Raw genomic sequence first — 23,597 nt, 5'->3', positions numbered from 1 at the left:
GAACTCCATGGGGAGCTAAGGAAGTGATTGCTGGGCCTCTTGCTGAGGTACTTCTATCAATAGCCACAAGTAAGGTGCTGAAGACTGGAGTTTGGCTAACGTAGTGCAACTATTTAAGATAGGTAGTAAGGAAAAGCCACTAGTGAGGCTGACATCGGTGGTGGGCAAAATGTTGGAGGGAATCCTCTCAGACAGGATTTACAAGTATTTGTAAAGGTGCAGACTGATTCAGAATGGTCAACATGGCTTCGTGTGTGGGACATTGTGTCTCATTAACTTGATGAATTTTTTTAAAGTAAGGATTTAAAGGATTGAGGGGTGCAGGCTTTTTTAGAATATCTGTTCAGCATAGACAAGTTGGACCGAAGGTCCATGCCGTATATCTCTGTGACTCTACAAAATGCATACAGAAAATACTCAAGATACAAATGAATAGATCCTGCTCAAAACATTCTATTTTGAAAACTACCGAAAGCTGCCTATTGTGGTCCCCAGGAATGGACTCTCACACAATATTCAAACAACTAACCAGATGGATGAGGGTAAAGCAGTTGAAGTGGTGTATATGGATTTCAGTAAAGCGTTTGATAAGGTTCCCCGTGGTAGGCTATTGCAGAAAATACAGAGGCATGGGATGGAGGATGATTGAGCGGTTTGGATCAGAAATTGGCTAGCTGCAAGAAGACAGAGCGTGGTGGTTGAAGGATTGGTTAGTAAATTTGCAGATGATACTAAAGTCAGTGGAGTTGTGCAGAAGGATGTTGCAGGTTACAGAGGGACATAGACAAGCTGCAGAGATGGACTGAGAGGTGGCAAATGGAGGTTAATGCGGAAAAGTGTGAGGTGATTCACTTTGGAAGATTGTTTTCGTTTGAGAGAAGAAGGTTAAGAGGTGACTTAATAGAGACATACAAGATGATCAGAGGATTAGATAGAGTAGACGGTGAGAGCCTGTCTCCTTGGATGGTAATGGCTAGCACGAGGTGACATAGCTTTAAATTGAGGGGTGATAGATCTAGGACAGATATCACGAGGTAGGTTTTTTACTCAGAGAGTAGTATGGGCTTGGAATGTCCTGCCTACAACAGCAGTAGAGTCGCCAACTTTAACGGCATTTACATGGCCATTGGATAAACACATGGATGATAATGGAACAGTGTAGGTTAGATGGGCTTCAGATTGGTTTCACAGGTCGACACAAAATCAAGGGCCAAAGGGCCTGTACTGCGCTGTAACATTTTATGTTCAATGTTCTATGTAGGTGCTGGCATTACCTAGAACTCTGAAAATCTTTCCTCTGAATTTGTAAACAAAAATAGAAATTGCTGGAAAATCTTAGTAGGTATGGCAGCATCTCTGCAGAGAAGGCAGTTAAACATTTCAAATCCAATCAGCCTTCTTTGGAACTGACTGTAGCAAGGAAGAGGTTCACCAACGTCTCTGCCTCAGGCTCGCTGCAATGATCTAGAGAAGCTCAGCGCAAGCTGGAAAAACTGCACCTCATTTTCTGCCTAGAACCACTGCAATTTTCTGGGCTCAATATTCAGCTGAACAATTTTAAAGCTCAGGCATTTTTTTTTCCGAGCAATCACTTCCTTAGCTTCCCAGGGAGTTCTTGGGGATTTCTACTAATTTGTGCACACACTAGACCCCGTGTTTGCTACCACAAAACTTGTTCAGCCACTGATGGTCCCCATTCGTAGTTATTTATTATCCGAGACTGACCTTTACCCATTCCTTTTTGCCCATCCAATTGATTTTCTCTCTTTCGGCTCCATCTCCACCTATCGTTTCCCCACCTCCCCATCCCATCTTCAGCATATATACCAACCTTTTCTGAGTAAAATCAGTTCTGAAGGAGAGTCACTAGAACACAAACATTAAAATCTGCTTTCTCTCCATAAATGCTGCCAGACTTGCTGAGATTTTTCAGCAATTTTGGTTTCCATTCCTTATTTCCAGCATCCACAGTATTTTCTTCCCCCATCTCCAAAGAGATAATTTACTTACGTATATAGAAACCCTTATTTTATCATTTACTGGCCTCATGTAGTGATCCAGCGTAAAAATTCTGTACATCACTGCAAATTAATAGATGAAAGATAAATGAATTCATTTCTGTTTATTCAGTAACAACTGGATATGTTTTTAAATTTGATTCTATATAAAAGAATTCCGAACTATTCCCCAAATTCCCATCAAAATTACATCATAATTGGCACTGCAACAGTATCAAATATGGCATTTAAATGGCCTTTGGTCATCACAGATCAGCTTTGTGTAACCATTCTTTTGTTTTTTATGCATATTGTTTTACCCTCCTGTCTTTAGCCAGCATTAGCTTTGGCAAATGTGCACACTCAATTGCAGAAATACACTGAGGAACACAGAGCTAAATACACACACGTACAAAATCCTCAGGCACCAAGCAGAGACACATATGTGAACACATAAACACAAAGCCATCGGACTGATGTGCACACAAATATACAGATGCTTAAAACACACAAATGCACATCTAGAAAATCAGACAGACACAGGCATGACTACATAACAAATGCGCAGACATATTAAAACACGGCAGCACAGTGGCTCAGTGGTTAGCACTGCAGCCTCACAGCACCAGGGGCCCGGGTTCAATTCCAGCCTCAGCTAAGTGTCTGTGTGGATTTGCACATTCTCCCTGTGTCTGTGTGGGTTTCTTCCTGGTACTCCACTTTTGTCCCACAGTCCAAAGATGTGCAGGCTAGGTGGATTGGCCATGCTAAATTACCCGTAGTGTACATGGGTGTGTGGGTTATAGGGGGATGGGTCTGGGTGGGATGCTGCAAGGGGTGGTGTGGACTTGTTGGGCCGAAGGGCCTGTTTCCACTCAGGGAATCTAATTAAAAAAAAAACTCTGAAGCCAGCATGCATGCACGCAGTTGTGGGGACACACACACACACACACACACACACACACACACAAAGTATACATGCTGGACAAATTACTGGGAAGAAACTAAATCTCCATAATCTCACAATCTACAATCCATTTTAAGGATTTGGTCATGTAGATTGCTGAGTTTCTTTTTTAGGTCATCTGCCATTCTGCATATTTTGTAACAATCTCAGCAGATTGTCGGGTGGAAAATATAATCCCACTGCCAACAAATGAGAGAGGAATAAAGCAAAGATTTACGCATCCTTTAGCCTAGCACCAGTCAAAGGGAATTGGTCAACACTATTTTGACAGATGTGATGACATGAAGCTTAGAAAATGTCACTGGAATTTTACAGATTAAAATGGTTTTATGAATATGACATGTGACAATAAGCCCCCTGGAGTGTGCTTTATTTAGAACATAATAGTAGATAGGTCAGGACCAGCAAATGCTGTGTTATCTCATTTTTTGCAGACATTTTTGATAATGTTTCATTACAATGGTAAAACATACGAGTCTGCATTCAGAACTGGTTCATGGATAAGAAGCCGTGAGCAAAAGTAAACAGATCTACTTTTTAGCGTTGGAGGTGACAATTATAGTAGGGTTCAGTTATTGATACCACCTGCTCTCAATATATACTAAAGTTTCGATTGAGTGAATAAAATATGATACTTCTGAACCCCATGAAAGGGGATAAAACAGAACTAAGGTGATTTTTTTAAAAATCCCTGCAGTGCAGAATCAGGCTATGGGGCCATTCAAGCCTACACTGATCCTCTGAAGAACATCCCACACAGACCCATCCCTTACCCCATCCTTGTAACCTTGCATTTCCCATGGCTAACCCATCTAACCCAGGCACGCCTGGCACCATGGGCAATTATGCATGGCCAATTTACTTAACCTGCATATCTTTGGACTGGGGGAGGAAATCAGATTATCCAGAGGAAACACGCAGACATAGGGAGAATGTGCAAATACCATACAGGTAGTTGCCTGAGGCTGGATTTAAACCCAGGTCGCTGACACTGAGATATCAGCACTGACCACTGTACCAGCCTAGTCACCAATTGTGATTGTTGAGGAGGTGGTGAAGTGAAGAGGTTTCAAGACAATTTAGACAAGTTGAGTGAGTGCATATATTGCATGGTTGATATGTTGAGATCATCCACCGTCAAACGGAACAGACAGTGATAGATCGGCTAGAAATTATTGATTTTCAAAAGGGATTTTAGTTTCCTTGCAAACGTATCACCAAAAACCAGCATTCATGTGCAACAAGCAGTGTGGAATGTGAATTGCATTCACAAAAATAATACACTTGCGTGATAGCAGGAGTGCGGTGAATGTTTGCTATGTTAGTTCCAGTTATGTCAAGTTTATCATATGCAAAGAATATCAGTCAATCAGGCATGAATTCACTGGATAAAAACTGAAAGAACTGTGGATGCTGTAAATCAGAAACATAAACAGAAGTTGCTGTAAAAGCTCAGCAAGTCTGGCGACATCTGTGAATAGAAATCAGAGTTAATGTTTTGGGTCTGGTAACCGTTCTGAGGGAGGTCACTCGACCTGAAACACAGAAACATTAACTCTGTGAAAAGAAATCAATGTTTCAGGTCCAGTGACCCTCCCTCAGAACAGTTACCAGACCCAAAACATTAACTCTGATTTCTCTTTACAGATGCTGAGATTTTCCAGCAACTTCTAAACTCGAGGCAATGCATCACAAAAAGAGAAATAAACAGAAGAATTTCAGGGGGCTAATTGAAACATGTATAGTTCTGACAAGGCCAAATGTATCGGAGTTTGCCATGGCTGTGTTTTATAGCATCATAGAGTCATACAGCACAGAAACAGATCCTTTGGTCCAACTCATCCATGCCGACTAGTCATCTCATTCTGACCTCATCCCATTTTCCAGCAATTGATCGGTAGCCATCCAAATCCTCCTATTCATATTCCCATCCAGATGCCTTTTAAATGTTGTGGTTGTACCCACCTCCACCACTTCTTCTAGCAGCTCATTCCATACACGCACCATCCTCTGCATGGAAAAGTTACCCTCTCAATCCTTTTTAAATCTTACCCGTCTCACCTTAAACCTATGGCCTCTAGTTTTGGACTCCCTAGCCTGAGGGAAAAGCCCTTGGCCACATACCCTATCCATGGCCCTCATGATTTCCTAAATCTCTTTTAGGTCACTCCTCAGCATTCAATGTTCCAGGGAAAAATGCCCAGCCTATTCAACATCTTATGAGGTCCTACAAGCAGAATTTAGGGAGTTAGGAGCCAAGTTAAAAAGTAGGACCTCTAAAGGTAGTAATCTCAGGACTGCTACCAGTCCCACGTGCTAGTCAGTGCAGAAATGAAAGAATAACTAGGATGAATGCGTGGCTTGAGTGACGGTGTCAGAGGGAGGGGTTCAGATTTTTGGGACATTGGAACCGGTTCTGGGGAAGGTGGGATGATTACAAATTGGAGGGTCTGCACCTGAGCCGGACTGGAACCAATGTCCTTGGGGATGCTTTTGCTAATGCTGTAGGGGAGGGTTTAAACTAATGTGGCACGGTGATGGGAACCAAATATTGGACAGAAAAGAGGTAGAAATGAAAGCCTGTAGGGAACTAGATAATGGAGTCAGTGTGACTAAAGGGAATAGTAGTCGGGGAGCAGATGGTGAACACAAAGGGCCAGGTGGTCTGAGGTGCATCTGTTTTAATGCGAGAAGTGTAGCAGATAAGGCAGATGAGCTTAGGGCTTGGATCGGTACCTGGAGGTATGATGTTATTGCTATTACTGAGACTTGGTTGAGGGAAGCGCATGATTGGCAACTAGTCCCAGGATATCGATTCTTCAGGTGGGATAGAGAGGGAGGTAAAAGGGGTGGAGGAGTTGCAGTAATGGACAAAGACGATATCACAGCCACACTGAAGGAGGGCCCCGTGGAGGACTCAAGCAGTGAGGCAATATGGGTAGAACTGAGAAATAGAAAGGATGCAGTAACAATGTTGGGGCTGTACTACAGGCCTCCCAACAGCGAGCGTGGGATAGAGGTACAAATATGTAAACAGATAATGGAAAGATGTAGGAGAAACAGGGTGGTGGTGATGGGAGATTTTAATTTTCCCAACATTGACTGGGATTCACTCAGTGTTAGGGGTCAAGATGGAGCAGAATTTGTAAGGTGTGTCCAGGAGGGTTTTCTAGAGCAGTATGTATGTAGTCCAACTCGGGAAGGGGCCATACTGGACCTGGTGCTGGGGAATGAACCCGACCAGGTGGTTGATATTACAGTAGGGGACTACTTTGGAAATGGCGACCACAATTCCACAAGTTTTACAATACTCATGCACAAGGATAGAAGTGGTCCTAAAGGAAGAGTACGAAACTGGGGGAAGGCCGACGATACCAAGATTCAGCAGGATCTGAGGAGTGTAGATTGGGAGAAACTGTTTGAAGGTAAATCCTCATTTGATATTTGGGAGGCTTTTAAGGAGAGGTTGATTAGCGTGCAGGAGACACATGTTCCTGTGAAAATAAGGAATAGAAAAGACAAGATTAGGGAACCATGGATGACAGGTGAAATTGTGAGACTAGCCAAGAGAAAAAAGGAAGCATACATGAGGTCTAGGCGACTGAAGACAGATGAAGCTTTGCAAGAGTATCGGGAATGTAGAGCGAATCTGAAACGAGGAATTAAGAGGGCTAAGACAGGACATGAGATATTGCTAGCAAACATGGTTAAGGAAAATCGCAAAGCCTTTTATTCATATATAAACAGTAAGAGGGTAACTAGAGAAAGGATTGGCCCACTGAAGGACAAAGAATGAAAGTTATGTGCTGATTCAGAGAAAATGGGTAACATTTTTAACAAGTACTTTACATCGGTATTCACCAAGGAGAGGGACATGACGGATGTTGAGATTAGGTCTTACTCTAGGTCAAGTTGACATAAGGAAGGAGGATGTGTTAAGTATCCTAAAAGACATAAAGGTGGACAAGTCCCCAAGTTCGGATGGGATCTATCCCAGGTTTTTGAGGGAAGCAAGAGAGGAAATAGCCGGGGCCTTAACAGGTATCTTTGCAGCGTCCTTAGACACAGGTGAGGTCCCAGAGGACTGGAGACTTGCTAATGTTGTCCCTTTGTTTAAGAAGGGCAGCAAGGATAATCCAGGTAATTATCGATCGGTGAGCCTGACGTCAGTGGTAGGGAAGCTACTGCAGAAGATACTGAGGGATAGGATCTAAGCCCATTTTCTTCCAAATGGGAATATCAGTGAGAGGCAGCATGGTTTTGTGCAGGGAATGTCATGTCTTACCAACTTAATAGAATTCTTTGAGGACGTGACAAAGTTGATTGATGAGGGAAAGGCTGTAGGTGTCATATACATGGACCTCAGTAAGACATTTAATAAGGATCCCCATGGCAGGCTGATGGAGAAAGTGAAGTCACATGGGGTCCAGGGTGTGCTAGCTAGATGGATAAAAAACTGGCTAGGCAACAGGAGACAGAGGGTAGTAGTAGAAGGGAGTTTCTCAAATTGGAGACCTGTGACCAGTGGTGTTCCACAGGGATCTGTGCTGGGACCACTGTTGTTTGTGATATATGTAAATGATCTGGAGGAAGGTGTAGGAGGTCTGATCAGCAAGTTTGCTGATGACACTAAGATTGGTGGAGTAGCTGATAGTGAAGGGGACTGTCAGAGATTACAGCAGAATATGGATAGACTGGAGAGTTGGGCAGATAAATGGCAGATGGAGTTCAATCCAGGCAAATGCGAGGTAATGCATTTTGGAAGATCACATTCAAGGGCGAACTATACAGTAAATGGAAAAGTCCTAGGGAAAATTGATGAACAGAGAGATCTGGGTGTTCAGGTCCATTGTTCCCTGAAGGTGACAACGCAGGTCAATAGGGTGGTCAAAAAGGCATATGGCATGCTTTCCTTCATTGGGCGGGGTATCGAGTACAAGAGTTGGCAGGTCATGTTGCAGTCGTATAGGACTTTGGTTCGGCCACATTTGGAGTACTGTGTGCAGTTCTGGTCACCACATTACCAAAAGGATGTGGATGCTTTGGAAAGGGTGCAGAGGAGGTTCATCAGGAAGTTACCTGGTATGGAGAGCGCTAGCTATGAAGACTGGTTGAGTAGATTAGAATTATTTACATTAGAAAGGCGGAGGTTGAGGGGGCACCTGATTGAGGGTCTACAAAATCATGAGAGGTATAGACAGGGTGGATAGCAAGAAGCTTCCTTCCCCCCCGCCACCGCCCCCCTCCCCAGAGTGGGGGACTTAATTACTAGGGGTCATGATTTCACTGTGAGAGGGGAAAAGTTTAAGGGAGATATGCGTGGAAAGTTCTTTAGGCAGAGGGTGGTGGATGCCTGGAATGAGTTGCCAGCAGAGGTGGTAGAGGCAGGCACGATAGCATCATTTAAGATGTATCTAGACAGGTACATGAATGGGCAGGGAGCAGATGGATACAGATCCTTGGAAAATATGTGACAGGTTTAGATAGAGGATCTGGATCGGCGCAGCCTTGGTGGGCCGAAGGGCCTATTCCTGTGCTGAAATTTTCTTCGTTCTTATTCGTAAGGGAGGACATTAGTCTGAACAATGGAATCTGTATGGGTGGAGCTGCAGAATACCAAAGGGAAAAAGATATTAGTGGGAGTTGTGTACATACCACCAAATAGTAGCTGTGATGCTGGCATCTGTATCAAACAGGAAGTTAGAGGTACATGCAGTTATTATGTCTGATTTCACTTTACATATTGATTGGACTAACCAAACTGATAGCGATATGATGGAGAAGGATTTCCTGCTATGTACAAAGGATGGTTTCCTTGACCAATATATCAAGGAACCAATGAGAGCCAGCCATTCCCAAACTGGGTATTATGTAAAGAGAGAGGATTAGTTATCAACATTATGGTACGAGATCATATGGAGAAGAAAGTGACCATAAAATTTTAGAATTTTTCACTAAGATGGAGAATGACAATGAAACCTAAGCTAGGGTGGTGAACTTAAAGGAAGCTAACTTTGATGGTATGAGGCGTGCATTGGCTGGGATAAGCTGGGCAAGGATTCTTAAAGGGTGGACAGTGGATAGGCAACGGCAGATATTTAAAGAACATGTGGATGAACTTCAACAATTGTACATCCCTTTCTGGCATAACAGTAAAACAGGAAGGCAGCTCAACCAGCGCTAACAAGGAAAATCAAGAACTGAACTAAAGCCAAAGAGAAAGCATCTAAATTGGCCAAAAGAGGCAGTAAACCTGAGGGCTGGAAGAAATTTAAATTTCAGCAATGGAGGGCAAAGGGTTTAACTCGGAAAGGGAAAATAAAATATGAAAGTAAGCTTGCGGAAAACGTGAAAACTGAGCACAAAAACTTCGATAGATACAAGAAGAGAAAAAGACTGGTGAAGATAAATGTAGGTCTCTGAGAGTTAGAATCAGGTGAATGCATAATCAACAAAAAGACGATGTGGAGGTGCCAGTGTTGGGCTAGGATGGACAAGGCCAAAAATCACACGATACCAGGTTATAGTCCAACAGGCTTATTTGAAAACACTAGTCTTTGGAGCTCTGACAATACCCGATTCAGCTGGTACTGTGTGCTGAGCACTATTTTCAATCAATGACCTATTTGCTGGACTGGCTGTAAGTCAGCTTTTTAGTAAAATTGACCTTGGTAAAGCCTACCTCCAGGTGAATCCAGATCCTGAGTCACTGAAATACTTGACAATTGTAACACAAAGGACTATTCAAATACAAGTGACTTCCATTCAGAACCACATCGGTACCTGTGTTTTTCCAGTGTGCCATGGATCAGATTTTAAGTGGATTGGAAGGAGTCCATGGGCCCAAGCTATGCCTGCCTCTTTGTAGGTTATGTGGAACAGTCCCTCTTTCGTACCTACACTGGCCGCAAACCCCACCTCTTCCTCCGTTACATTGATGACTGTATTGGCGCAGCCTCAAGCTCCCAAGAGGAGCTCGAACAGCTCATCCATTTCACCAACACCTCCCACCCCAACCTCAAGTTCACCTGGACCATCTCCAACACATCCCTTACCTTCCTGGACCTTTCTGTCTCCATCTCAGGAACCACCTACAAAATGATGTCCATTTCAAGCCCACTGACTCCCACAGCTATCTGGAATACACCTCCTCCCACCCACCATCCTGCAAAAATTCCATCCCCTATTCCCAATTCCTTCGCCTCTGCCGCATCTGCACCCAGGATGAGACACTCTACTCCTGCACATCCCAGATGTCCTCGTTCTTCAAGGGCCGCAACGTCCCCCCCACAGTGGACGAGAACATCCTTGACCGTGTCTCCCACACCTCATCCCTCACACCCCCCCCTTGCAATAACCGCCCCAAGAGAATCCCCCGAGTCCTCACATACCACCCTATTAACCTCCGGATAAAATGCATCATTCTCCGACACTTCCGCCATCTACAATCTGGCCCCACCACCAAAGACATTTTTCCCACCCCACCCTTGTCTGCCTTCCGGAGAGACCACACTCTCCACAACTCCCTTGTCCGCTCCACACTCCCCTCCAACCCCACCACACCCGGCACTTTCCCTGCAACCACTTGCCCCCACACCACCTCCCTCACCCCTATCCCAAGCCCCAAGATGACTTTCCACATCAAGCAGGTGTTCACCTGCACATCCGCCAATGTGGTATACTGCATCCGCTGTACATGGTGTGCCTTCCTCTACATTGGGGAAACAAAGCAGTGACTTGGGGGCCGCTATGCAGAACACCTCCGCTCGGTTCACAATAAACAACTGCACCTCCCAGTCGCAAATCATTTCAACTCCCCCTCCCATTCTTTAGACGACATGTTCATCCTGGGCCTCCTGCAGTGCCATAATTTTGCCACCTGTAGGTTGCAGGAACAACAACACATTTTCTGCTTGGGAACCCTGCAGCCCAATGGGATCAATGTGGATTTCACCAGCTTCAAAATCTCCCCTCCCCCCACTGCATCCCAAAACCAGCCCAGCTCGTCCCAGCCTGCCTTAACTGTTCTTCCTCTCACCTATCCCCTCCTCCCACCTCAAGCCGCACCTCCATTTCCTACCTACCAACTTCATCCCGCCACCTTGGCCTGTCCGTCCTCCCCAGACTGACCTATCCCCTCCCTGCCTCCCCACCCATACTCTCCTCTCACCTATCTTCTCCTCTATCCATCTTCAGTCTGCCTCCCCCTCTCTCCCCATTTATTTCAGAATTCTCTCCCCTCCCCATTTTCTGATGAAGGGTCTAGGCCCGAAACGTCAGCCATTGTGCTCCTGAGATGCTGTTTGGCCTGCTGCGTTCATCCAGCTCCACACTTTGTGATCTTGGATTGTCCAGCATCTGCAGTTCCCATTATCTCTGAGAACTATGAGAGCTATTGTTTTCAAATAAATCTGTGGGGCCATAACCTGGCGTCACATGATCTCTTTGTCCAACAAAGAGATTGTAGACTGGTTGAACAAATACTTTGGATCTGTCTTCACAAAGGAGTATAATAATATTACAAAATGTTAGGAGACAGACGGTCAAGCATGAAAGTGGAACTAATAAGGAAATCCTTATTTATCAAGAAATGGTGGGAAATTGACAGGATCCCCAGGGCTTGATGCCCTGTATCCAGGAGTACTTAAAGTTGCCTTCGAAAAAGCAGGTGCATTAATGATCATTTTCCAGCATTCTAAAGACTCTTGAGGATGTTCAATAGACTGGATGGTAGCTAATGTAATTTCACACTTCACAAAAGGACCGACAAAGAAAATGGGAATTATAGGCCAGTTAGCCTGACATAGGCATTTGAGGAAAATGCTGGAATCATTCATTAAGGATCTTTTAACTGAGCATTTGGAAAGCAGTGACAGAATTGGTCCTAGTCAGCATGGATTCACTAAAGAAAAATCATGCTTGACAAATCTTCTGGAATTTTGGTAAGATGTTGAAATGTGATGTGACCAATAGAATGAACAAGGTTCCACACGTGAGATTAGTAAGCAAAATTAAAGCTCATAGTATCAGAGATAATGTATTGAGATGGAGAGAGAACTAGTTGGCTGACAGGAAGCCAAGATAATAAATGGGTCCCTTTCAGAGTGATAGGTGATGAGGAGTGGGGTAGTGCAGGCTTCGGTCCTGGGACCCCAGCTAGTCACCGTGCACATAAATGATTTCGATGAAGGAATTGAATGCAATAGTTCCAAATTTGCAGATTTCAGACACTAAGATGGTTGCCAGTGTGGGCTGGGAGGAGGATGCTAAGAGGCTGAAGATTACCAGGACACATTGGCTGAGTAGGTCAATGCAACATAATATGTATAAATGCGAGGTTATCCACTTTGGTTGCAAAAACAGGAAGGAAGGTTATTATTTGAATGGCAGCAGTTTGGGAAAAGGTGAGGTGCAACAAGACCTGGAATGTTATGGTGAAACAGTTGCTGAAAAGTTGATATGCAAGTACAGCAGGCAGTGAGGAAAGCTAATGCCATGCTGGCCTTCGTAGAAAGAGGATTTGAGTATTGGTGCAAGGATGTCTTGCTGCAAAGAGCGAGAACAAAGAAAATTTCAGCACAGGAATGAGCCCTTTGGCCCTCCAAGTCTGCGCCGATTCGGATCTTCTATCTAAACCTGTCACCTATTTTCCAAGGGCCTACGTCCCTCTGCTCTCTGATCTTTCATGTATCTGTCTAGATACATCTTAAATGATGTTATTGTGCCCGCCTCTACCACCTATGCTGGCAACGTGTTCCAGGCATCCATCAGCCTCTGCGTAAAGAACTCTCTGCCCATATCTCCCTTGAACTTTTCCCCTCTCACCTTGAAATCGTGACCCCTAGTAATTGAGTCCCCTACTCTGGGGAAAAAGCTTCTTGCTATCCACCCTGTCTATATCTCTCACGATTTTGTAGACCTCAATCAGATCGCTCCTCAACCCCTGCCTTTCTAATATAAATAATCCTAATCTATACAACCTCTCTTAATAGCCAGTGCCCTCTATACAAGGCAACATCCTGGTGAATCTCCTGTCCACCCTCTCCAAAGCATCCACATCCTTTTGGTAATGCAGCAACCACGTCAGTACGTAGTATTCCAAATGTGGTTGAATCAAGTCAACTGTAACACGGCCTGCCAACTCTTGTACTCAATACCCTGTCCAATGAATGAAAGCATACCATATGCCTTCTTTACCACTCTATTGACTTGCCTTGCAACCCTCAGGGTACAATGGACCTAAACATCCCAATCTCCCTGTGCAGTTACACAGGGCCTTAGTGAGGCCACACCTTGAGTATTGTATACGGTTCTGGTCTCCTAGGCTGAGGAAGGACACTTGAGTGTGTCCAGCAAAGGTTCACCAGACTGATTTCTGGGGTGGCAGGACTGACAGATGAGAAAAGACTGGATCGACTGGGCTTGTACTTGCTAGAATTTAAAAGAATGAGGAGGGATCTCATAGAAATATATAAAATCCTGATGGGACTGGACAGGCTAGATGCAGGAAGAATGTTCCTGATGTTGGGGGAAGGTCAGAACAATGGGTCACTGCCTAAGAATAAGGGGTAAGCCGTTCAGTACTGAGAGGAGGAAGAATTTCTTCGCTCAAGATTTGTGAGCCTGTGGAATTCTCTCCCACATGATAATGTTGGGGCCACTTCATTAAATATATTCCAAGAGGGAGCTAGATGTGGTTCTTGCTGCTAATGAGATCCTGAGTCTGCAATGATCAGCCATGGTTCTATTGAATGGTGGTGCAGGCTCGAGGGGCCAAATGGCCTAAACTTGCACCTACTTTCTATCTTTTTGTGTTTCACTTTAATTCAATTTGAATGAATGATAATCAATATATTTATTTGCCACAATAAAGCCCTCCAAGTCTGCGCCAAAGATAGGAACAGTTGTCAGGAACGTACTGTTTCATGTCGAAAATTCATCAGCTCTCCCTCTCCTAGATTACCACACATGGAAGGAGTGCTACCATTGATAGCAGTAGCTCAGTTCTGATTTACAAATACTTGAACATTAATACATCAGAGGCTGTAAAGTTAGGGACATCATGCTAATAGATTTAAAATAGGAAGAAATGTCTGATCCTCACACCAAGAAGATAAGACAAAATAGGAAGGCAATACAAAATTTTTTTACATGTATTCAACTCTCCAAAAAACAGTCAGTATTCTCTTCCAAAAACTGACAAGAGTGTTTGTTTCTTTCAGTACGTCTGCCAAGGTACATGAATGGTTTCATTCCTGACTCAACTGCACAGAATAGCACAATTGGGATGGAACCAAAAACTTATTAATGATAATCAAAATTTAAACAGATAAAAATCTGTGTCCCCAGAGTCCACAATTTATTTTGCATCTCCAGTGCTGCAGCATTGGAGGACACCTTTAGAGGTTTTAAATCATGAGAGGCATAGATAAAGGGTATAGTCAAGATCTTTTTTCCAAAGGTGAGGGAGTCCGAAACAGGAGGTGGAAGGGGAAAGATTTGAAAGTGACCTGAGGGGGCAACCTCTTCCACACAGATGGTAGTGTATGTATGGAATAAGCTGCCAGAGGAAGTGGTAGAAACAGGTACAATTGCAACATCTGAAAGATATTTGGATGGTACATAAATGGAAAGGTTTCGAGGGATATGGACAAAATACAGGCAAATGGGACTGAATCAGTTTGGGAAACTCAGTGCCATGGACAAGTTGGATCAAAGGTTCTGTTTCCATGCTGTATGACTCTGTCTCTACGACTCAACCGGAGATTGAAAGCACAGGCCAATTAACTTGCAGGTATGGTAAAAACAAAAGAAATCAGTTTGTAAACGAAAGGAGTATGTGATGAATAGACTGTTGCCCGAATCTTGTGGTAAGGGTGTGGGGAATGGCTTGTACAAACCTATGTCCCAAGAAGATGTCATGAAATAGATTAACAGAAGGTACTGACCCATTATTTTCTGGTTTCGAGGAGGATCAAGTAAAGTATATAGAAAATATGATTGAAGCTGTTGCTGCAGAAATCTCAACTTGCTACTATGTAGTCAACATATAAGATGAAATAAAGCCAAACATTTTGAAAAGTTCGCAGATTCATTCCTCATTTCTCCTAGTTCTTTTGCTGACAATCTTGACGATGTGACGCCTAAATATAGATTGATTTATCATTGTCACATGTACCAAGGTACGGTGAAAAGTGTGGTTTTGCATTCCTTACAGGCAGATTTTACCATAAAAAGTGCATCAGGCTGGTACAGCAATGTGCAGAATACAGTGTTACATCCACAGAAAAAGAGAGAGAGACAGATCAGACTTAACATTTTGAGAGATCCATTCAGAAGTCTGATAGCAGGGAGAAGAAGCTGTTCTTGAATCTTTCAATACACACATTTAAGCCTTTACATCTTCTGCCTGACAGAAGAGAGTAGAACAAAGTATGACTGGGGTGGGAGGGTGTCTTCGATTATGTTGGTTGCTTTCCCAAGGCAGTTGGAAGTATAGATAGAGTCAATGGATGGAAAGCTATCTGGAGCAACTAGAATATCTTTGTTTACACTTTCAAAATGGTACATAATTTTGTAACATCTCATTAAGAACACCTCTTAATCTTCTCTGCTTCAAACAGAACAAGCCCAACCTCTCTAATCTTCGTTGTACCTAAAATGATTCATTCCTGGTATCATTCTAATAAATCTCCTTTGAACTCTCTCCAAGGCTTTAAAATCCTTCATTAAATAATATGGACAGAACTGAACATAAAACTCCAAAATGTGGTCTGGCCAATGACCTGTAGAGGTGTAGCATGACCACCTTGTTTTTATACTCTGTGCCTCTATATATAAATCCAAAGATCCTCTAAGTCTTTTAAAAACTATTTCAACTTTCCTGGCCAACTTCAGAGAATCATATATGTGAACCATGAGGTCTGTCTGCCCCTATACTCTCAAGGTTCTACCATGAAGCCTCTATTATCCCTCTGTGTTTCTTCTACCAAACTGCATTTCCTCACATTTCAATGAATTTCATCTGCCAGGCATCTGCCCATTTGGCCAATTTGTCAATGTCCCTCTGAAGGCACTCAGCATCATCCTCACAATTCACTATTCTCCCTTGCTTTGTATCATCTGCATATTTGGAGATTTTGCCCTCAACATTCATCTCCAAGTCACTTATATACATCAGAAAAGGCAAGGGTTGCAGCACTAATTCTTGGGTAACACTACTTTCAACTCATCTCTAATCTGAGAACTGTCCATCCATGCCCACCGTCTGACTCTTATCCTTTAGCCAACTTCCTATTCCATGCTGCCAAGGAGGCAACAATCCCAAACATTTCGAACTTGTTTAACTTATTAAATAACTTACCATGTGGGACTGTATCAAATGTTTTCTGAAATTCCAAATGCACAACACGCACAGCACTACCATCATCTGCTGCCTGTGTCACTTTGTCGAAAAACTCAATTAAATTTGTCAGACCTAACCAGCCTTTGAAAAAACTATGTTGACTGTTTAGTATTAATTTATTTGTCACTAAGTGTCTGTTTATCTTATTCTATATTTTGGCCTCCATCACTTTTCCCAGTACTAATGTCAAGTTGTAGTTTCTTTGGTTATGCTTTGTACCTTTCTTAAATAACAGTGTTGGATTTGCAGTTTGCCTGCCCCCCAGGACTATTCCTGTGTCAGAGAAGCCTGGGAAATTTCTGTCAACGGCTCCGTGATTTTCCCCCTTAGCTCCCTCACCAATGTAAAAGATGCATCCCATCTGGGCCTAACAATTCCTTTACCTGGAGTGCTGTCAGCTTTTTTTAAAGTATGTTTTAAAAAAAATCTATCACTATACTCTTCAGTTGCTCATTTTATTGGAAATAGAATGAGGAAGCAGACTAAGCATAATCGGAAAGACAGCGTATGGGGAGATTTTCTAATTCCTAAGTCATCGTGACCCATTTTGGAGAAGACGGTAACAGCACAACTGGACAGATTAAGTGTGAACTAAACTGGGTTAAATTAGCTGCAATGCAGTTTGGTGGTACAATTGGGCACGGGCAAAACTAAATTTTGTGGGATTCTGTAAAGCAGAGGGCAATACTGGAAGAGAGATAAATAAGGTGCAAGGAATATCAGAAGAAACAAATAACAATAAAGCAGTATATTGTTGAAAACGTACACATTTACAGAGATAACAAGGTATAGAGCTGGATGAACACAGCAGGCCAAGCAGCACCTGAGGAGTAGGAAAGCTGACGTTTCAGGCCTAGATCCTTCATCAGAAATGAGGGAGCGGAAGAGGGTTCTGAAATAAATAGGGAGGCAGGGAGGTGGATTGAAGATGGATAGCGGAGAAGATAGGTGAAGAGGAGACAGACGGGTCAAAGAGGCGGGGATGGAGCCAGTAAAGGTGAGGAGTTGGGGAGGAGATAGGTTAGTCCAGGGAGGATGGACAGGTCAAGGGGCACAGGATGAGGTTAGTAGGTAGGAAATGGGGGTGCAGCTCGAAGTGGGAGGAGGGGATAGGAGGGAGGAAGGACAGGTTAGGGAGGCGAGGACGAGCTGGGCTGGTTTTAGGATGCAGTAGGGGGAGCAGAGGTTTTGAAGCTTGTGAAATCCACATTGATACCATTGGGCTGCAGTGTTCCCAAGTGAAATATGAGTTGCTGTTCCCGCAACCTTCAGGTGGCATCGTTGTGGCACTGCAGGAGGCCCAGGATGGACATGTCGTCTGAGGAATGGGAGGAAATGGTTCGCGACTGGGAGGTGCAGTTGTTTATTGCACACCGATTGCAAAGCTGTCCCCAAGCCTCTGCTTGGTTTCCCTGTGTAGAGGAAGCCACAGCAGATGCAGTATATGACATTAGCAGATGTGCAAGTGAACATCTGCCTGATGTGGGAAGTGTTCTTGTGGCCTGGGAAGGGGGAGAGGGAGGTGGTGTGGGTGCAGGTGTAGCATTTCCTGTGGTCGAAGGGAAAAGTGTTGGGTATAGTGGGGCTGGAGGGGAGTGTGGAGCGGACAAGGGTGTTACGGATAGAGTGATCCCTGCGGAAAGCAGATAAGGGTGGGGAGGGAAAAATGTCTTGGTGGTGGGGTCAGATTGCAGATGGCAGAGGTGTCGGAGGATGATGTGTTGGATCAGGAGGTTGGTGGGGTGGTATGTGAGGACAAGGGGGATTCTCTTTTGGTGGTTATTGTGGGGAGGAGGTGTGAGGGATGAGTTGGGGGAAAATGTGGGAGACACGGTCGAGGGCGTTCTCAGCACTGCCAGGGTTGGGGGGGGGGGTGCTGCAGTTACGGTCCTTGAAAAACGAGGACATCTGAGATGTACGGGAGTGGAATGCCTCATCCTGGGAGCAGATGCGGCGGAGGCGAAGGGATTGGGAATAGGGGATGGAATTTTTGCAGAAAGGTGGGTGGGAGGTGGTGTATTCTAGGTAGCTGTGGGAGTCGGTGGGCTTGAAATGTTATCGGTTTCTAGGTGGTTGCCCGAGATGGAGACAGAGGGGTCCAGGAAGGTGAGGGAGGTATTAGGGATAGTCCAGGTGAACTTAAGATTGCAATGGAAGGTGTTGGTGAAGTGGATAAACTGTTCGAGCTCCTCGTGGGAGCACGAGGCGGCGTCGATAAAGTCTTCAACGTAACGGACAGATGCTTTTAATCGCACATTCAAGAGAGCAGAACCCGGCAGTATGGAGGAGAGATGGCAGCATCGGCACAGCTACCCCAGGCCATCCACTTGCTTTTCTTCCCCTTTTTGTTACTCGTCTTTCTTTATACTTACCTTCTGGGGTTCTGGAGAGAGGGGTAATGGCTCCTGGTTTTAAAATGGATCCAACGTTGTATTAATGACGAGTACAGTCTCATTTTAAAGTATTTTCGGTGTCCATATACACAGATCCTTGAAAATTGCCACCCAGGTTGACAGGGCTGTTAAGAAGGCATACAGTGTTTTAGCTTTTATTAATAGTGGGATCGAGTTCCGGAACCAAGAGGTTATGGTGAAGCTGTACAAAACTCTGGTGCGGCCGCACTTGGAGTATTGCGTACAGTTCTGGTCATTGCATTATAAGAAGGACGTGGAAGCTTTGGAAAGGGTGCAGAGGAGATTTACTAGGATGTTGCCTGGTATGGAGGGAAGGTCTTACGAGGAAAGTCTGAGGGACTTGAGGCTGTTTTCATTAGAGAGAAGAAGGTTGAGAGGTGACTTAATTGAAACATATAAAATAATCAGAGGGTTAGATAGCGTGGATAGGGAGAGCCTTTTCCCTGGGATGGTGACGGCGAGCACGAGGGGGCATAGCTTTAAATTGAGGGGTGAAAGATATAGGACAGATGTCAGAGGTAGTTTCTTTACTCAGAGAGTAGTAAGGGAATGGAACGCTTTGCCGGCAATGGTAGTAGATTCGCCAACTTTAGGTACATTTAAGTCATCATTAGACAAGCATATGGAATAGTGTAGGTTAGATGGGCTTGAGATCGGTATGACAGATCAGCACAACATCGAGGGCCGAAGGGCCTGTACTGTGCTGTAATGTTCTATGTATTTTATCCACACCTAAACCAAAGTTTTAATGAGATAAGTAACCTTGGTTGAACCTAAACCATGTCTTCTTTGATTCATTTGTGGGATGTGGGTGTCGCTGGTCGGCCAGTGTATCTTGCCCATCCCTAGATGTGGTGGTGAGCTGACTTCTCGAACAGCTATAGTCTTCCGGCTGTGGGTTGACCCACAATACCATTAGGGAGGGAATTCCCGGAAACTCTGTGATAATTCACCAATTGACAGGCAAACACTCATATTTACATTTCTGAACATAAACACCCGGAGTTTTTCAATACAAACACATTTTTGCACACAGGCGAAGAGTCACAGACGCAACAATATCTGGGCACAAAAACCTGTAAAAATCGTAACTTTGATACGCATTTTAAACTACACATCAAATCAGACGGTCTTTTTTTTCCCAGGTGCACACCCAGTCACGAAATACTCTTAGAGAACCTTCCACACAATTACTCACACGACCGTTCACAAAAACACAGCATGATGCATTCACTCAGCCAGGCATAGGAGCACATCTACATATAGACACCGAAAAGCATACAGAGGTACGCAAATATTATTAACGCAGTCACATTCACAAAGATGGGCAAACTTAGCGAAACGTTAATGTAAACACAAAAGCCAGCTCCTGCACGATAAATAGATGCTCAGCCTATACATGTGCAGATCGAAGCATGTTTGCAAACAAACAGACTCATGTAGCAATCAGTGCCCCGATTATGGCAATAGAAACACAAATGCACACACGCGCACCAAAAAAGATATGAACTAATATTTGCATACACATAGTTTTAAGTTTTAAGTTCAATGTCAAGAAATACTAGATCTCTTGTTGCTTTTGTTATATTAACTGCTGTTGTACTTGTGCTTGTCTATAGTTAACCATCCCCCACCCCACAAAGTGACGCACTGTGGGACTCACCGATTTGGCCGGGGGTGTAAACTGGCTGGTCAGTCTGAATGAAAACGTAACCCTTTCTGTTGGACAGTTTGACAGGCACCATCCTTCGCTGTTTGAGAATTTCCTTACTCTCAGCGGCCAAGTAAATATATTTTTGCCGACGTCGCCAAAGGTAAAGCTCCTTAACCTTCTTTTGGGAAACCTATAAGTGAGAACAGAGGTTTAGGCATGCTAAGTCTGTTTTATATCCCGCAATTGTTGCCAGTTCTGCTTGAGTTTCTCCGGTACGTTTTGTTGAAAGACAGAATTTTTTTCCTCATTTTTCCCTTCTGTTACAAAATATTCACGTTCATTCCATCCTCCTGATATTTTACCTCAAAGACCAAATCGTCTGTTTGAAATAGTAGTACAGAACCCCTGATGTTAATGTCATCAGAAAAATTACAATATCGAAGGTTTTGGAGTAGGTCTGTAGCTCAGTTTGTGGGTGTTGAGGTTAGTTGGCTCGCCGAGCTGTTTTGTTCCGCGTTTCATTGCCATGCTCGGTAACATTCTCAGGGCAGCGTCGGTGTGTTATCCAGCACGGTAATGAAACGTCTGTGGAACCATAAAACAGCTCGACAAACCAACCAGCCTCAAGATAAAATACCAATATTTTACAGAACCCAGAACAGCACCTTCGGCCCTCGATGTTGCGCCGACCTGCGAACTAATCTAAGCCCCTCCCCCTACACTATCCCATTTTTCCAAATTGTTTAAAAGTGAAAAATGGCTTCCTTTTACTATTGACTTAAGGGTGAAAACCATATTTACATCAATTTCTTTCTTTTCCGGCCAATTAGACCATTTTATTTATTATCTGTCCTTGTTGAAAAAAACAATCATTTGTCAGTTTCTCCATTTTTTTTCAAGGGTGGCTAAAAATGTGAAAATGATCTTCTTTGCCACTACATCTTTCATAAGTTGCTGAGTATTTACAGCGATTCTTTCTTTTTTAAATTTCATGATATGTATCATTCAGTATGTAGTCGCAAAGCAGGGGGATGCTGTAGAGCTTGTTCACGACTGAGTAAAGGAAAAGATTTGAGAAAGTCACGTGTGTTGCAAATTAAATGTCTGTCGAAATATAGCAGTAGAAAGCAAGGAACTATTCTGTAAACGTTCAATCATTGAGCCATTTTTCGATTTATTCATGGAGTCATAGAAACACTGAGTCACCCAAACGTGTTCTTCACTTTTATATTTCTGGTCATAAAGGAGACATTGATGATTATATTCCACTTAAGGGTGAGCATGAAATATTCACTAAATTCAGCATACTCAGAACTGAAGTACTTGTACAAACTACTATTTGAAGGTCGAAAGATAAATAAATAGTATCCTCGGCTGTCAAAGGAAACACGGGAGGATATATCGAATGCTCTGAAGATCATATTGTAGTTTGTTTTACCTCCATGGTAAACAAATTGTTGGAATCAATCCTGAGAGACCAGATTTACTGTTAAGACATAGACTAGTCAGGAATAGTCAACATGGTTTTTAAAGGAACATAATGCTTGACAAATTTGATTGAATTATTTGATGAGGTGACAAGGAGGATCAATAACGATAGTGCAGTGGATGGTGACTTCGTGAATTCTAGTAAGGCTTTTCACAATTTGCCACATGGCAGACTGGTTAAAAAAGCAAATGCCAAGGGGATAAATGGTAATGTGTTGAATTGGATCCAAAATTGAGTAACAACAGGAAACAAAGGGTCGTTGGTTGATGGCTGTTTCAAATTCTGTTCCACAGGACTGTGTGTTGCGAACCCTGCTGTTTGTGTTTTTATATATATTAAGGATTTAGACTTGTTTCTATTCCTCTTTCTACCTCTACTGCCTCCTTGCTTAGCTTTCCACAACCAGGCAACTCTTGCATAAACATTCTTGAAAAGCATTAGCAAATCCCACACCGACCCCTTCGAACACCATGTCCTCCAAGATCACTGGTCTCTGTCTTGCCCAGCTGTAACTGACCATCTTGGATAATAGGAACTGCAGACGCTGGAGAATCCAAGATAACAAGGTGTCGAGCTGGATGAACACAGCAGGCCAAGCGGCATCTCAGGAGCACAAAAGCTGATGTTTCGGGCCTCGACCCTTCAAGGGTCCAGGCCAATGTACCTCGAACCTTATTCCCTCAAGTCACAGTTTGAAAATTTGCAGAAGACACAAAAATTGTCCACTTAATGAATAGTGTAGAGGATAAGTGTAAGCACCAAACTGATATTATTGAGTTGGTGGAGTGGGTAGGAAAGTGGCAAATGGAGTTCAATGCTGATAAATGTGTGGTAATGCAGTTAGGGAACTCAAACAGTAAAAGTGAATAAACAATAAATCGGAATATACAACGAGGGGTTCATGAAGTGAGAGATCTTGGTGTGCAAGTACACAGGCCCCAAAAGCGTCGGTACGGGGAGATACGATTACAAAGAAGCCATATGAAGTGCCCTGCTTCTCTGGCAGAGGTATGGAATACCAAAGAATATAATGATGAATCTGTACAAGATACTGGTGACGGCACAACTGGAGTATTATGTGAGGTTCTGGTCACCACACGACAGGAAGGATATAATTGATCTGGAGACAGTGCAGAAAATGGTGTTATGGATGGAAAATTGCAGCCATGAGGTGAGATAGGAAGGGCTGAAGTTGTTTTCTTCCTTCAAACAAAGGTACCTGAGGGATGATGTAACTGAGGTATACAATTTTGTATGAGGTAGACACAGAAGCAACACGTTTTCCTTGACAGAGAGTTCAAAAACCAAGAGTCATAAATTCAAGGTAAGTGGCAGAGGATTAGAGGGAAAGTGAAAAGAAAGACTTTTAATATGTAGAGGGTGGTTGGTGTCAAAGGCGTCGGAATACATTCTGGTGTGATCGAGGGGACGTTGGCTGTGGTGCATGCGTGATACTTAGTTTGGAGTACAGAAATGTCGGGTTAAGTTTTGGGTCTGGTGTTTCATCGATTGACATCTGGTCCAAAGGGATGCTGGGTCTAATCAGAGCAGATGGGAAACATCATCTCCATGTTTAGTGGCCAGAAAAGAGACTCCAGGATAACATGGCTCCCCCTCGATTGCATGTTTCAGAGCAGCAGCAGGACATTGTGAAGGATGAGGGTGAATAAG

At 43.6% G+C, this 23,597-nt stretch overlaps 1 protein-coding gene across 1 annotated transcript in view; it reads right to left on the bottom strand.

The window, feature by feature from the left end:
* LOC125467360 (complement C4-A-like) overlaps positions 1-23,597 on the bottom strand; it is a gene marked incomplete at its 3' end in the record, with an annotated part of 173,948 nt that overhangs the window by 141,473 nt on the left and 8,878 nt on the right. The window contains exons 3-4 of the mRNA XM_059643735.1: positions 20,447-20,627; positions 2,011-2,081 (exon numbers count right to left, since the gene is read on the bottom strand). Of these exons, the coding sequence (XP_059499718.1) occupies positions 2,011-2,081; positions 20,447-20,627 (252 nt within the window). The remainder of the gene's footprint in view (positions 1-2,010; positions 2,082-20,446; positions 20,628-23,597) is intronic.

The sequence above is a fragment of the Stegostoma tigrinum genome, unplaced genomic scaffold, assembly GCF_030684315.1.
Source record: "Stegostoma tigrinum isolate sSteTig4 unplaced genomic scaffold, sSteTig4.hap1 scaffold_204, whole genome shotgun sequence".
NCBI classification, from domain to species: domain Eukaryota; kingdom Metazoa; phylum Chordata; class Chondrichthyes; order Orectolobiformes; family Stegostomatidae; genus Stegostoma; species Stegostoma tigrinum.
This window is presented reverse-complemented; position numbering and strand designations above follow the sequence as displayed.